The following is a 17,567-nucleotide window of genomic DNA, read 5'->3' as shown; positions in this document are numbered from 1 at the left end:
GCCTGGCGTTTAGCGGGGGCGGGGCTGGAGAGGGCGGGGGCGCCTTCCTGCGGCTTCCTTCCGGGTGGAGGCTGCTGCTGGGGCTGTGCGGGAGGGGCGGGAGCCACGGGAGGGCGCCCTCGGCGGCGAGCAGGCTGAGGATTCTGTGCTGATGGCTGGGTGGAGGCAGCAGCGGGCCATCGGGGCAGAATGTGTTTGATAGCCTCAGTCTGCTTCTGAGCGGTTGAGAACTGTTGGGCAAAGTCCTCAACTGCACCGCTGAAGAGGCCAGCCTGGGATATGATGTCTCTCCTGGACCACATTAGTGGCCATCACCTGGCCCAGGGAGCGTGCCATCACTTTCGTCGTCCGGAGAGCGAGGTCAGTGGCGGCTTGCAGCTCATCAAAGAGCCCTGGGTCAGTCCTACCCTTGTGCATATCCTTGAGCATCTGGGCCTGGTAGACCTGCAGAGTGGCCATGGCATGCAGTGAGGCGGCTGCCTGTCCAGCGGCTCTGTAGGACTTCGCCACCAGAGTAGGCGAAAACCTACAGGCTTTGGATGGGTGCTTAGGGTCGCCCCGAGAAGAAGCACTCTGAGGACACAGTTGCATCGCAACAGAACATTCAACCGGGGGAACCCCAGTGTACCCATTAGCAGCGGCCCCGTCAAGGGGAGGAAAGGCGGAGAAGGCCGTCAAACGATCGCGGGAAGACAGTGGTGCCTTCAAGGACCTCGAGACCTCCTCATGCACATCCGAGAATAAAGTAGTGGGGTTGGAAGCTGACATTGATCAGTGGCCGCACCCAAAAACCAATCATCCAACCGCGAGCACTGAGGACAGTGAAGACATTGAAATATATTTCTTTTGTGTATTGGAGGGTTCCACTCTAACCCAATGCTCGCGGCAGCCCGGGAAAGCATGGCCGTCAGCTCGGGATCTGACTTGGGCAATGCTGGCACGCCCAAAGGCGGCAGCACAGCCGAATCATCACTTCCAAAGGACTCCTGCCCACCTTGTGATGTTGCGATGGACATGACATCATCATCTGGAGCGCCTTCAAAGAGACGCGAGGAGATACATTAATCTATATGTCAGAGGTACAAAACTCTCTTCCCAACACTATTAGAGTATTAAATATGTTTGGTGCACTATCCGGTTTTAAAATGAATCCCTCTAAATCTGCCCTGATGTTAGTTAACAGGGATAGAAGTCAGTTAGTTTTACCTACTAATATTGCAATTACCAAAGAGCTCAAATATCTAGGGGTGTCAATTCAAACATCTGTCACAGCCATAACTAAATTAAACTACACCAGTGTGTTGAGGAAGGTTGAGGAGGATACAAAAAGATGGTCTGCCCTCCCTGCATCTGTCCCATCTCGCATAGCAGTAGTGAAAATGAACATTTTACCACGCATTAATTTCATCTCCTCTATGTTGCCACTATCTCCGCCGAAGGATTACTGGTCCAAGGTTGACTTGCTACTCACGAAATATATATGGAATGGGAGGCGACCACATATTAAACGGTCCACACTACAACATAACAAACTAGAAGGAGGCTGGGCACTTCCTAACTTTAAATACTATCATTGGTCATTTACCATGCGTCCAATGAAGCAGTGGTTGGATCCAAATTCTATATCATTTTCTATTTTCTGGTCTCTCCATTAAGCATTGTACATTGAGGTATGGACCAGTACTGACATACATACTTGAGACTATTAGACAAGTTGAGAGATTAGTGGGTTTTACATCAAAATGGCATAAATCATCTCCTGTTTGGCGTAATAACAATTTATTGTCTGGTAATAAGCCATTCATTCAAGGTGTATGGGCAGAGAAGGGTATATGGGTCATTGGAGACTTGAATGGTGAAGACTCTTTACTAAACTTTAGTGACTTGGTTTCACTTTATGGTATCCCTAGACAGTCCTTATTCTTTTACTTCAGACTCAGCTCTTAAAGCTCATAAGGTTGTATGGGGCTCAGAGATGAAGGAGCATCCAGTGGTCAGTTGGATACATGTGGCCCCAAAAAGTGTCGTCTCTTTTCTGTATGCCAGGCTTCTATCATATTTGTCTCCTAAGCCTAGTACACTGGCATGGGATCGTTCAGTGGCACTCAGAGGTAGAGAAATAGACTGGGACGTAAGCTGGGATAACATATGTAACTCCTCTCATAATCCTAACCATCAGTTTATTCATATGAAGTTTTCTCATAGGGCATATATTACTCCTAGAGTCAGATACTTAATTGGTCAAGCTCCACACCCATTTTGTGCTTTGTGCTCACAAAATGAGGTTTTATTTAACAAAGTTCGGGAGGAGCAGGTTCAGATAATTAACCAAATTATGCACAGCTGGAGATTAATCAGTAATCAACTCAATGACAGAGTATAAATTCACAGCAGACCTATCTCTGTTCATTGAAAGTTTGTCAGCATCCCTCCTCCACCCCATCTCCTCACTTCCAGTTCCATCTACACTTCCAGTTCCATCTACACTTACCAACTGGGGGGAGTACTTTGGGTTCGGGCCTAACTCCGAGCTCGGAGCCCTCCCCCCGGACAGCACGCCAAATACGCATAAACTCATTGTATTAATTATATGTAGATGTGAACTCGTGAAATACTTTGGGGACTTTTATGCATATAATGTGGGACTGCCCTAAGATTTATGATTTTTGGAATAAGGTGTTACAATCATTGTCTGATCTGATTGATATTCAGCTCCCTATGGACCCGGTTTTACACCTTCTCAATGATGACTCTAAACTTGAAGGTATGAATGAAAGGTCTAGAAAAATTTGGTTAGCTGGTCTAACAGCAGCCAAGAAGATCATTGTTCAAGTTTGGGTTCCACCTCACAACTTAGCCTATAAGCATTGGCTGAATACGTTCTTAGAGATTCTTTTTCTTGAACTTTCTTATGCCAGGATCAACGGCGCTACACCTTGGACTATACAAACATGGAGCAATGGAATTACCAGAGTTCAAGACATTTTACTGAAAGGACACTAAGTGACTGTTCTATAACACTGTCTGTGCTACACTGATAGTTATGTTGTATCCCATGCGGTAGGGGAGGGTGGGAGGGTGGTGTAAGTATTGCTGTTGTTTCTGTATTGTTACAATACCTCTTTTATATTGTTACCCTCTAATACAATAAAAATTGAGTACAAAAAAAAAAAAAGAGACGCGAGGCGTCTCCGAGGAGGGACCATCGCGCTCAGTCTGAGCGCTGACGGGTTGCAACACTTGAGAGGGGGATGTGGGCCGAGGACGTATCACCGGCATATCAGTCCACACCGTCCCCCTCAGGTCACCCTGGCCACCAGCCGAAGTACGACCTCCAGAGGAGACCGTAGATCGGGGTGTGTAGATCATTAATACCAACTCAGAGATTTACAGCCTCACCCCGAGGGCGGCTCTATAGTCTCTCAACACTATCTGCGGTGGTCTTTTGAGCGTAGGAACATTAGTACTTCTATTCCTCAGCTGCGCAGCATATACCTGACACGACTCCCAAGTTGCTCTTTGCAGGAATGAAGTTTTATTTAAGGCCTGGAGATCACTGGTCACAACAACCAAGTGAGTCTCCTGAACAGAAAGATACAAGTACATTTAAATCTTACAGTTGAGTAAAAATCAATGTCACTCAAGTCTTCTTCACTGTGATTTGTTCTGGTCAATGGTTTGTTATGATCTAATCATATGTCTGGTAGTTCTACTGTGTTAAGCAGTTTTTGGGTAAGTCTGCATGGTCTCTGACCTGGGGCCCGTTCTTCGTACGTTGCTTATTACATCCGAGATCAAATGACACATCCAAGATGATATCATCGTGCGAATCATGATCTGGCTAACTCGGTTCTTCGAACACTCCTGTCGGATATGATTAGTATCGCTGGATTGAGTTATCTGAGATAATTGCGCGTTCATGCGCTGGTTAAAAGGGGATATGTATCGATAGTAGAAACATTGATCAGCAACGCTGCTATTGGCTGTTCAGCGTGGGCAAAGATCGCGCACAGTTTTTCTCCTCAGCAGAGCAAGAACTAATAGTCGAAGTTTATTCGGAATTTTAATGTTTAATCAAAACGCCAGGGAACACCTCAAAGTCTGCAAAAGCCAGGAGAGAGGGCTGGCAAAAAGTAGCAGACAATTTAAATCCGTTAGAAGTGGCCATGTTAGATGTTTTTATCACTTATTAGCCTATATTTTTGTATTTTAATAATTGCATATTACTTTGTGCATTGTAATGTCAGTCACCACACTAGAACATGGGAGCAAATAAAAGTGAAGTACAAAAATATTCTACATAATGGTAATTTTTAGTTATATTATAGTCTCTTTTATAAAAGGCACTGTTAAATAAATGGTTGTCTGTTTATAAAAGCAACCAAGAAAAAGGCTGAAAAAATAGAAAAGATCTTAGTAGCCTACACTGTAAAATAATTTTTGCTGCATTAAATTAAGGCCGTATAGTCATTTCAACTGTTAAATCTTGAGTAATGATGAATTGCTTTGACTTGTGAAAGTGAAAACTGATAAACTTATGTTAATGTAAAAATATTTTGCCATGAGTTATTGATCACATTTTTCCCGAGTGTAGTTCATTGTAATGACATTGTGTTTTCCTCTTTTGTGCACTTTTATATAATACACCAACACTTGTATCTGTTCACAAGAAAGTGGTGGCTGAAATATGTGCAGTAAGTGGACATTTTCTAACTTTCCAAAGGAAAGAAAGTATAAGACTTTGTAATGTCCATTTGTTTCCATTGCACTGGACAGTGAATAAACCCTCTCAGATAACTGTCATATGGAGGAACTAGCCTACCTGCAAGTGCATAAATAACTTTACTTAATTTATACTTGTATGCTTTATGGCTGCAATATAAGTTGCAGGATTCCACATCTACAGAAAGGCCTACAGAAGAGTCTGCACAGACAGAGGAGACATAGGCCTACAGGTGGGCAGTGTAGAGCTAAATTTTCCTTTTTATTTGTTGCATGAGGCATGTGTCTAATATCTCTTGTTGCAGGCACTTGACCACTGGCTTTTCTTTACAAAGAACAATTGAAATAAAACTCAAGGAACTAAGCATATTTGTCTTTTATTAAACATTTAATGAAAGGTGTTTTTTTTTGGCAATGTTGTGTAATATGGCACATGCAACAATGTCACAGGCCCTGTCAGGTGTGCAACCCTCAGACTTTTCAGACACTGAAATCTTCCCTTTAGCCAAAGTTCATTTCATTGTGTGCCCTTGTCCTGGCTAGAGCTGGATTGTAACTGGTTTGGGTCAGGGAATGGGGTCATAAAACACCTGTCTGCAGGCAGGAACATGTCCTAATCACCTATGAAAAAATGCAGTTCTGTTAGGATCAGCATAAGTGTGTATAATACAGTGAGCTTGATATTTAATTGTGGAACTTTCCTTACCACTTTCAAATAATGTGCATAAATGTGAATCTCTGAACATTCTTAAGTCATGCACAGATCCTGGCCATTTTGCTTTCACATTTGTGATATGGAAGATGTTAGTCAACTGCCTTTTTTTTTTATTTGATATAATATTACTAATCTGGAATATTAAGAATCACAATAGTAACTGGGCTGCACATTTACATTGTGAACCCCCTTTCTGTTCACATAATCCCCCTTTCTGTTCACATAATTCCCTTCATTGAGGCCTTGATGGCAGTCTATGGTACCAATCACGTTAGTGAAGCCTGAGTGACATATCTGTAATCGGCATGGTCATGATTGTATGATCTTCATAAAAAATTATGATAGCCTAAAAAAAAAAAAAATTGCTTTACAACATTGGGTCTTACGTGGCTTGGAAATGCCACAAAAAAAACTAAAACTGTTTTTTAAACCTAAAAGCGACAAAAAACGACAATCTCACGAGTCACGAGAAAAAATATATCTCTCAGAAAGTGCACTATCGCGCTTCCCTGGACTTCCCGTATCAGCTCCGCTTATGAAGCCGGGATCTAATCCTGTTAACATGAAATAAGCCTGCTCCCGAGCAGGTTTAAGATTGCGCACCTGTTGCTATGACAGCAAGTCCAGGATGAGCGTTGAAGAACCAAACAATCCAAGATCATGCCAAATCGCCAACAATCAAATCCAGCTAAGTGAGTTAGCGACGTACGAAGAACGGACCCCTGATCCTTAGTCTGCTTTATTTTTTGTTTTGTTTACGTTTTATGTTGAAAATACCTTTTTGACCACTTTTGAGGCCATTACATAAAACATTTCTACCACAATCCCTTTAACATTTAAGGCATGCAACACTTTCTGGACTTTTACATTTAAAATAATTTATTCTTATACAAAGCACCATCATTCATGAGATACAATAAGAACTTAAAATATATATAAAAACAAAAACCTGCAAAAGCAAAAACAAATAGTAAAATCAATTGCCCTCCATCCTTATTAGTAGGTTTTTAACTAATAGAATCAAGATCAATTCCCAGAATCAATATGAGATCAAAAAAGAGCTACAATAAATAATTTGCAGTGTCTACATACAGACAACAACTTGTTTAAAGTTTAACTTTGAAATACAATCTCAGTATATCTCAATGCATTTATGACATCTGTGAGGGAAATACAGTTAATTGTACACAAAATATATCAAGTTACCATTTGTCACGGATCACAGAGGATGCAGACAAGGTTGGTAAGATTATGGGTTTATTTGCAGATAACGGAGATGCAGACAGATGGTGAGTAATAGTAACACAGAACAACAGTGATTGCTTAGCTGGAATTGTAAAGTCTTTCTCTTTCGTTCTCTTGGCAGATGCAGGATGGACTGAAGGCAGAACAGGATGCAGGAAGGACGGACCGGAGAGGATTTCAGCAGGTAGGTATCCAGGTGAGTGATCGGGAGTCTGTGAGTCATGTATTGACGAGACCAGACACTGAGTGAAGGGAGACTGTGGGTTTTGTAGGGAGTGCTGGTAATGGGACACAGGTGACGGTGCTCAGTAATCAGGGGAGAGTGAACGGGTGACTTGATGACTGGGCGGAGAGAGAGAACGAGTTGGCGGAGGTGAAGGAGAGCGTGGTGGTAAAGATGGAATCCTGACACCATTCACACTGAATAGAATAACAAACTATTTCTCACTATCAATGTACAGTGCTGATGTTAATTTACCAGGGAAAATGGCTTTTCAGCTACACAGGACTTAAACATCTTCTCCACCTTAAATGTAATTTGCACCTAAAGACATGTTATTGGGCCATCTGCCTTGTCTATCCAAAACGTACATAAGTTTGTCTATTTTTGTACGGTAATGTTGTATGCAACAGGTCCTTTAAAAGTGAAGCCCAGGTAAAATGTGACATTCTCATTGTTATGGGGTACTGAGGATGACTTGAGAGCTGGGATATGAAATTTCATTCCTTTGGGACCCTCTAGAAAAACCTTCTCATCCTCCGTCCAGCCTGTGACACATCTCAGCAATTTAGAGATTTCTGGCATTTTCCAAACTTCTCCACTAAACCATTTCAGGCGTTTTTCTGAAATAGACAACAGTTTTGTGATTGTTTCAACCTTGCTCTTGTGGACAAACTTTTCAAATCCAGTCCCATTGCTCAGGAAGAAATGAGTGTAGATCCTCTTTTTCCTTGGAGGGATGTCCTTCAGTTTCTTGTCGTAATTTCTCTGGAGATATTCAACAGCAGAGAGAACAGTTTCATACTTGTGTTCTTTCTCCTCTTCTGTGTCATGCTCTTCTGGCCAGAAAAGTAAGACAAGTAAGAAAAGAGCACTTGGCAAGCATCTCTGTTTCTCTTTAGGAAATTGGTGACTCAGTCTTTGCAGATCCTGAAATGCAGCCAGCTTAGAAGACTGAGCTGAGAGGCAACTTAAAGCAAAATGGGATGCTATGTAGTTGACAAGGTCCGCTTGTGGCATGTGTGCCCTCATAGGATTGCTTGGGTAAAGTGAAATAATGTGCTCCAGAACACTCACAGGGTTGCTATCTTTCTGGTTTGTTAGGAGGGAAAAAATTGTTGTGAAATTTCCCCCACCATGATAATAAATCATCATGCGTTTCATGAGAGGATTTAACATCCCTTGGTTTTGATCTGTAATAAGAGAAGCACCACTGAAGTATTTGCCATAAGCAAAAGATTTATTCACCAGCCAGTGGATGGAATTCTTTATGGTTCTCTCCACAGTGTCAGATGTCAAATCCTCATCAGTGTTCAGGTCAGTCTGGAAGTAACTCAAGTCTTCCGAAATCCATTCCAGTGCTTCCAGCATTATTTTTTTGAGGTTTTTCAACGTACAATGATACTGTTCCCATGGTTCTTCTATCTCAACAGGAATGTAATCTGTAAGGAGGTATTTAATTAATTCTGAAAACTTTCTTCTTGAGAACACATGAAGTGTGCGCATTAGCTTCAGCAATGCACATCCTACCTCTACTACTCCAACAAATCCAGCATTGTTCATGGTGTCATTGTCCTCAACTGCTGCTTTCTTGCATTCCTGGAAACATTGAATGGCTTTTAGTGCCGTTCCCAAAGCATCTACTGTGTTTTCAGGTGTTTTTTCATCCTGCTCCATGGCTTTAAATTTTGCTGCGAACCACTGCCTGTACACCTGACCTCTGGTATCAAGAATGTAGGAATTCTTTGGTATTTTCTCTACTGCTGTTTTAGCCCACTTTTCTGCTTCTTCAAATCTGTCATGTTTGTAATGGAGTCGAGCCAGTTGCTGAGCAAAAAATGCATCCTCATTAAAACGCTTGTAAGCCGCTTTTAGAAGCTCAATGGCTTTATCTGGACACTCTTTCTCTCTCACATGTTCAATTAGGGGAGAGAAAAAGCTGTCAAATTGATCACCTTTGCTGATCCTGTGACGTGTCATGAACAGATCTCGCAAGAACTTCATGTACTGATCTTTACCAAACCTGTGCTCAAAGAGCACATCGTTGTTGAGAAGATCCAAAGCAAGATCACTTTGTTGTTGATTGTCACCCAGAAATTGTTGGAGGATTTCCTTTGCAACCAGTGGATGAATGATTCTGATGGAGTTAATGTGGGTGTTTTCATCCCTCAAGTGTATTAAGACCAATTTAGCTTGCTCACTTAGAGAAGTCTCAAAGGCATGTCGTCGAAACCTATCCACATGGATGGACAGAGCCAGGAGAGCTTCACAATGTGACTGAGAGATGAATGAGTTCTGCACATAAGCGTTAAGCAATGCCACATACAGAACAAGCTTAGTAACCACAGACTTGTGGTCAATGTCTTGCAGTAAATGCTTGACAAACTTCTTCAAATATTGGCTCTCGAATTCCTCACTCATCAGGACAAATGTTAGAATGAATTCTGGCTTGAACTGCTTTTCAAGTCTTTGTCGTTTTTTGTAAAACTGCTTTTTTTCAGTCTCTGAAAGTTTATGAGTAATAGAAACATTCTGTTGAGGTGATTCCTTGCACATCTTCTCTGGATTGTGCGATCGCCTACAACTTAGCATAATGAAGCAGAGAGTTCCACGTGCTATTTTCTTGGTATTGACAGCCACTTCCAATTCATTCTTTACATCTTCTAAATACTCTTGATCACAGTCTTCAAACAGCAGGAGAACAGGGAGGCATTTTTGGGGATCTTTTTCTTCGTATTCCCGAAGCCAAACGGCATCTTCTGAAACAACCGATGCAGATTTTGAATGATTTACAATGGCACACCTTAGATCGCTTCGGTTATTCCATAGTACCTGCCTTGCCACTGTACTGCCACCACTGCCAGGATGATGGTATATGTTGATGCAGCTGATGGGTTCCCGATCCAAACTCCAACAGAGACAGTCTTTCACCATACTGTTGACTTCATTGTAAGCATCTCTTTGAATAACCTCCCCAATAATTTTTTTATCTGCAAGCCAGAGATTCATCCAAGTTACTTTTCCTCCACGGTAAAACTGCTGCTCAATCTTCTCCTTTTCAGATTCCATGACATCGGGACTAGTTTCTTCACAGTGGTTTAGACTCAGAATCTCCAATGAACATCTTGTTTCCTCCTCTCGAGTATCAAGGAAACACTCCCCTTTGACATGGATCGGTAATCGTTTGGTGGCCCGTGTTGTGGTAGGTTGGACCTGTTGGAGGGTTGCATTTACCTGACTTATTGTCATCCCAACAACACTTGAACTGTTTACTGTTTCCATGTCACAGGATCCTAAAGCAAACCTCTGCCAGTCCTTGAAATTCTCCTCTGATTCTGCAAGGCAGATAATGTCCTCATGTCCTTCCATGTCAGTGAAGAACTCATAGAACGTGTTTAGGAATGGTATGTCAACAGGGGAAGTAAGAAGGAAGATCACTTGAAAGGTTCCTTTTGGCAAGATATCTTTGCAGATCAGTGACACACAATCTTTTAGAAGGGTTCTTTTTGTTTTGACCCAGGTCTTCTCATCACAGGGAGGCTCGTTGCCTTTGAAATCACTCCGGCCATTGCAAAATATCCAGCTGGTTTGATCAAACAGACGCAGATGACTCTCGAAGTCTCGGATGCTCAAGCCGCTGGGAATTTTGTAGTTCTGCATGAAATGGCGGTTCACTACATGGTTCTTATTGTATTCATGGCATAACCCAGACACATTGGAATCTGGATCAAAGTCAAACACACAGAAGATGTTCATGTTCAGCAAAAAATCAATGTGTTGCAGATCCTTCTCCTGAAATCGATTGGTGACAAGTATGTGCCATTTTTCCTTGTCCATTATTTTATTTCCACCTGTTATGAGCATTTTGAGCTTTTTTCCCAGGTTCTGGCACAGTTTTGGTACTGTGAAATTATCAGTTTTCTCTGCCTCTTCTCTCTGAGCATCCCTAAAACTGATCTGTTGGTAGAACTCATTCAGGTCAGCCACTGGTTCAGTTTTAGAACCCACTCTCCGATAAGCAGTTTTCTTCTCAAACTGAACTTTGTTTGCAGTCTTATTAAAATTCGGCAACCTAACAGAGAACACCTTATTCTTCACTATGGTCACTGCTGGCTTAATATCAACCTCCACAACATAGTGTTCCACATTGCTGTTTGAACAAACTACTTTAACAAACTGAGGTTCACCAACACATAGTCGTACAAGTTCGCTATCAGAGCTAGAGAAACTCCTCTCAATGTAATCTAATGAATCATAGTATACATCTTTTTCCTCGACAGGAACACCAATGATTTCACCATGTACATAACCAGTGTCACCTCTACTGTCCATGACACCAAAATGTATTGTGCCATTTGTACGAACATTCATACAACCAGTAGCAAACTTCAGCACTTCATTTGCGAACTTGGCCTGTAGTCTTTGACAGTCCAGTGTTGCAGCAGTGGCAAATGACTTGTACTCATGACATGGACTAATAAAATCCCTAACCCCTGATTCTGGTAAGAGTACACTGTTCTTAACATATGTAAAATCAACACCTTTCATATCAAAAGGTCGTGGTTTGGAATCTCTCTTTGTTGTTACCACAAGTACAGAATCTTCTTCCTTGTTATTGTCTTCATTGACATCGGCTCTTGTGTCAATACTTTTAATTGCACTTGCTCCAAGGTCATTTTTTCCAGAAGACTGTTTGTGTAAATTATCATGTTGTCGTTGGGCTTTTTGTGAATTAATTATTAACTCGTCTCTTTTTTTGATTATCAATAGCGCAGGCCCGGATTTCATTCCAGTCTCTTTTTTCAGATATTCTTCTGATAGTTCACGTAGAATCCGACCATCTACTTCCTCTTCATGAAGTTTTTCGATGTATGTTTCTTTAATTCCTATTGATCTTAACCAGATGCTCACCATAGACTCAGTCCATGTCTCCAGTGGAGGATCCTCTGGCATTTCTGCAAACCAAAAAACAGCCCAAGGTGAGATATTTTACTTCAAAACAATGACTGGTAAGTGTTATAAAACAACATTATACTTGCCCATTGTTTAATGTCTTCTAAAGATCATTCACAGTGCAAATACAGACACCTTTACATTGCAGACCTTGAAGAACAGAAATTGCATTGTTAAAGCAGAGACATTTTAAAGCCATCAACAATACATTTATCTATCAAAAACTGGGATGCATTTCAGATTAATTTCATTATTAAATAAATGCACAACAAGGGGTTTACACATAGACAGGTGCATTCATTAATTTAACAGTTTATTGCTATTGTATCACATCTGCATTAACAAAGTGCATGCTATAGATGCATAAATAGGCATAACAATAAACAGGAGCATGGAGAAAGTTTAGGTTACGTCTAGGGTATGGGGACATTACGTCAGAACTGAACTGACGAATTGGGATCTCGTCTGAGAGCCCAGTCACCTTTGAGTGTAAACAAAACAAACCAATGGACATTGGCGAGTGAGACCATTCAGCGGAAATACAGCAATTTTGGTGTTGGGATGTAACGTCTCTGTTCCCTCCTTCAGGGGGGACTCCTACTGAACTGACGAACTGCAAACCTGACCAAAAGGCCACAATTGCTGACCCTTCAAGCGCCCCAAGTAAGCCTCCTCTACCCCCTCACCTGTTGCGACGGAAAAAGGGACAGGGCTTTACTCTGAGATAGCCAGTCACTGCTGTTCCTTTGACCCGCACAGTGAGACTATTGGATAACATTGGGAAAGTGTGCCTATTCCAAATGGAAAGAGATGCTATGGAGACCACATCCTGCACGTAGAGAGGTAACATGTGGAGATTACACATATGGACAGACCATTGGGGCAGTGCTACATATGGAAGGTCTCTGGGGTAGAGCCAGCCTCGCTAAGGGTGGAAGTCAATACCGGCAGAGCGAACTCTGCCAAGGGAAAGACACGGGCTCACCGAGAGGGAAGCCATACCGTGGAAGAATACACATGTGGGATCACCCATGGGGAATCACAAGACATGGCCACCTAGTCTAGTACAGGGACTGGCCTTCTGGACATACACATGACTGCTAGAGCTAGCGCTAGATGCTTTTGCAGCGTCTAACTGCAGAGGGTGCTGGAGGAACACTACCAGGCTTCACCAGGTGGGGAACTCAACCGGGAGCAATATAGGCGTTTGTATCCTGTCCTTGGAGGGGAATGGCACAGCAAGCAAGACACAGAGTGAGTCCCCTCCTCTACTAGCTACTTGAAACCAGTACATGGGATGAAACCGGCTCTACACGGAGATTGTAATACCTCGCAAACATGTTAGGTGTCGCCCAGCCTGCAGCTCTACAAATGTCTGCCAGCGAGGCTGCACCAACGCCCAGAAGGAGGCAACACTCTTAGTGGAGTGAGCCTTCACTCCGAGGGGGCACGGCTTGTCTTGATCCTGATACGCTAAGACAATGGCATTCACTATCCAGTGGGCCAACCTCTGCTTGGAGATCTTTCCCTTCTGCTGGCCTCTGTAACAGACAAAGAGCTGGTCTGAGGTTCTGAAGCTCTACGTGTGGATCAAGCCTGCCTTTATTTGATCAAAAATACAGGATTTGTTTTTTAAATAATGTTTTATTTATATATATATATATATATATATATATATATATATATATATATATATATATATATATATATATATATATATATATATATATATATATACAGTGCAATGCATAAGTGAATACACCCATGCTAAAGTTGACTAAAAAGAGGAATAAAAAATCATATTTTGGAAATTGAACGTAATCCCTTAATTTAAAAAATTAGGAAAAATCCAACCTTTAAGGACACCAATTTTCTTTGTGAATGAGTAATGTATCGTAAATAAATAAATGTTCTTCCTTAAAATACATGGTGCATAAGTGAGTACACCCCTATGTTAAATTCCCATAGAGGCAGGCAGATTTTTATTTTTAAGTATTTTTTTATATTTATTTTTTAGGATACTATGCATCCTGATAAAGTTCCCTTGGCCTTTGGAATTAAAATAGCTCCACATCATCACATAGCCTTCACCATACCTAGAGATTGGCATGGGGTACTTTCCATAAGATCATCTCTCAATGCAAATCAAACCAGCTATTAGGCTAACTGAAATAAAACCATGCCAATCTCTAGGTATGGTGAATGCTATGTGATGATGTGGGGCTATTTTAATTCCAAAGGCCAAGGGAACTTTATCAGGATGCATAGTATCCTAAAAAAATAATAAAAAAAAATACTTAAAAATAAAAATCTGCCTGCCTCTATGGGAATTTAACATAGGGGTGTACTCACTTATGCACCATGTATTTTAAGGAAGAACATTTATTTATTTACGATACATTACTCATTCACAAAGAAAATTGGTGTCCTTAAAGGTTGGATTTTTCCTAATTTTTTAAATTAAGGCATTACGTTCAATTTCCAAAATATGATTTTTTATTCCTCTTTTTAGTCAACTTTAGCATGGGTGTATTCACTTATGCATTGCACTGTATATATATATATATATATATATATATATATATGTATGCGTTAAAATATAATTAATTGGTGCTTGCCAAAGTCAAGGCACTCGCTATTGTTTTTCTCCATACTTATTTTCTTTTTTATTATTCCGCCGAAAGTTTGACGCGTTACTACTGCCGCGGCTTTTGTCACAGACCCACGAATGAGGCATCAAATCGTGCGGATTATTCGGGAATGGTGTGCTATGAATTTTATAAGCGATCGGGTGTACGGTGTTCGCCCCAAGGGCGAAAAAGCGGTCGAAAAGTCCCATAGACTTAACATTGCGACAAACTTTGACGAGTCATAGCTCCGGCCGTGGATTTCGCAGAAACGTGTGATTTGCCACATTTGAAGAGGCTTGCAGGCTCTGTAAGAACATACCTCACAATGGGGTAAAAGTTGCACCCCTGGGGGGCAGGAGCAGCCCAAAGTTTCCCATTGACTTACTATGTTGTAGGACGGCCCATGAAACGCATGTGTTTTTCCTACTATGGAAAATTGCATAGGGATTTTGTATTGAACATAGCTCTGGATCACAGTGTCATAGAGACAAGGGGGCGGGCTCATTTTACTCAAACGACCAATCAGTCTCTCAGGATCATTGTGAAGCTATCAAGCTACGCCCTAACAACCATTTAGAGCACCTTAGCAACAAGTTCCATAGACTTCCATTGAAAGAGATCAAAGGGATATCTCTGTATAGAAGTGTCATAGAAACACGAGGGTGGTCTTGTTTTAACAGCCAAACAGCCAATCATGAATCACCTCAACACTTTCTGGCCACTGGCTAATCATGTTAGCATTATGCTATCTACATGCTAATCATGCTAGCATCTTGCTAAAACATGCTAGCATCATGCTAACAACATTTTAATCATGTTAACTTCTTGTTAAAAACATGCTAGCATGATGCTAACAACTTGCTAATCATGCTAGCATTATGCTAGCCACATGCTACTCATGCTATCATAATGCTAATTTTGTTACCATCTTGATAAAAACTAGCTAATCGCACCCTAGCAACCAAGTGGTGAGTTTTGCCACTGCAAGCACCCACTCACATTTTCTTCAGGAAATGTACATTCTAGTTTATTTTTTGTGATGCAAAGCTGAATTTTCAACATCATTACTCCAGTCTTCAGTGTCACATGATCCTTCCGAAATCATACTAATATGCTGATTTATTATCAATGTCAGAAACAGTTGTGCTGCTTAATATTTTTTAGGAACCTGTGATGCTTTTCTTAGGATTTACTGATGAATAAAAAGTTAAAAAGAACAGCATTTATTCAAAATAGAAATTCTTTTATGTCTTTACTATCACGTTTTATCAATTTAGCACATCCTTGCTGAATAAAAGTACTAATTTCTTTAAAAAAAAAGAATTCTATTTTAAATAAATGCTGTTCTTTTTTTTTTTCTTTAAAAAAAACATATTATTAATCAAAGAACCCTGAAAAAAGTATCAAAGTTTATAAGTATATTAAAACAGAAACCAATTATTTTAAATTGTAGTAGCTAATATTTCACAATATCACTGTTTTTTCTGTATTTTGATCAAATTTGAGCTATGTGTCCAAATTTTGGACCAGAACAAGATCAAGCAACTTTTTCAGGCCATTCAGATTCAGACGTTTCTTTATCTGAAATATGCTTGTTTATAATTTGGCATGGATAACCAAAACTTCCCTACAAAGTTCACCACAAATCGCATGACAGACTTATTAGGCTAAAAAAAATTAGGTAATTTAACATTTCTATCCTAAACCAGCGGTCAAAAAGGAAATGTTTAGTTTAGCTACTTACATTTTACATTTTAACTCGCAATGACCGTTAACTGGAATTCACGCTCAGCACAGCAGATTGTGTGTAATTAAAGCCCTCCTACTTTGATTTGATTGGTCATCTCAACTATTTTGACATTGAAGAGCGGTGACAGACCAATGAGGGAGCTCAGATGACACGCTCTTGTGCTGTGTAGTACCAGAGCCATATAGAGAGATTCTGATGTGTACTATTTATAGGCTATTTCACAACATTATATACACCACGGCATATACAACGTCCTTGGAATACGAAGCTTGCTAAACTGTATTTTAGGATATATTTTGGGATTAAACAAACAAAGTTGTCGAGTCTCTCCTGCACTGACCGGAGTTCAGCCGTCTGTCTCCTCTTTACATCCATAAAAGACGCATCTTCCAAAGGGACAAACCTTTGAACAATGTAAAGCAATGTGTGATATGAGTGTAAATAAAAATATCTTAGACATTTTTTAGATTATTTGCACATCACAAGATTTACCCAATAATCGACGAGCGTGAGAGTGCAGTGAAATGCAAGACTGTTTCAGCAACAGCAACAGCTGCGTGTGTGTGTGTGGACAGTCTCACCCCAAAACGTCACGTACTGACGGGTCTTGACCAAACGGCAACATACGACGAAAAGGGTACCCCTAAAACGTCCATATGTGACTATTCGGGTTATGGGTAGGTTTAGGTATGCGTTAGGGTACCGCTAGGAAGCGCTGCTGGTGCGCTTATGTCTTCGTCTCATATGGACGTTTTAGGGGTACCCTTTTCGTCGTATGTTGCCGTATGGTCAAGACCCGTCAGTACATGACGTTTTGGGGTGAGACCGGGTTGGTGTGTGTGTGTGTCGCAGGGCGGAATTTCTGCTGGAAAAAAAAACGGTCTTAACTTTCGATTTCCTGAGAATCAAAGGAAACGTTTCCTGTATGGGCTATACACTAAACATATAACATATAACTATAAAATATAAAATATCAAAAAACCGAACAGAACATGAAACATAGTAAAATGTAAAAAAAAAAAAAAAAAAAAAAAAAAAAAAAAACACCCAACCATAAAGCATTGTTAGCATTTTTGTTAATTTAGAAGTTTTGGTTACACTTTATTTTATAGTGTAATATTATGCAGGCCTACTACAGGGTTAGGATAGGCTAGTTGCATTTAATATGCATAATTTACTGTTATTACTATAGTAAGTGCATGTAATGTGTAACAAGGGCGCACTGTAAAATAAATTATGACCCAAGTTTTCATCACAATAATTTCTCAGCTTTCAAATGTGTGCAGTCCTAATCCATACATGACATTATCACCAAAACATTGTTTTCCAGGT

General features: G+C 40.7%; 1 protein-coding gene across 1 annotated transcript; it reads right to left on the bottom strand.

Moving 5' to 3' along the window:
- Positions 1-7,283: 7,283 nt before the first annotated feature.
- On the bottom strand, positions 7,284-11,855 carry LOC308696588 (sterile alpha motif domain-containing protein 9-like; the record flags this gene model as incomplete). Its single annotated transcript, XM_081375410.1, has 1 exon — positions 7,284-11,855. One exon carries the CDS (start codon positions 11,853-11,855, stop codon positions 7,284-7,286), a length of 4,572 nt encoding a protein of 1,523 aa, XP_081231536.1.
- Between the last annotated feature and the right edge of the window lie 5,712 nt (positions 11,856-17,567).

The sequence above is a fragment of the Scardinius erythrophthalmus genome (genome assembly GCF_964197995.2).
Source record: "Scardinius erythrophthalmus genome assembly, chromosome: 1".
Classification (NCBI taxonomy): Eukaryota; Metazoa; Chordata; class Actinopteri; order Cypriniformes; family Leuciscidae; genus Scardinius; species Scardinius erythrophthalmus.
The sequence above is the reverse complement of the archived record's forward strand: the minus strand, read 5'-3'. Positions and strand labels throughout refer to the sequence as shown.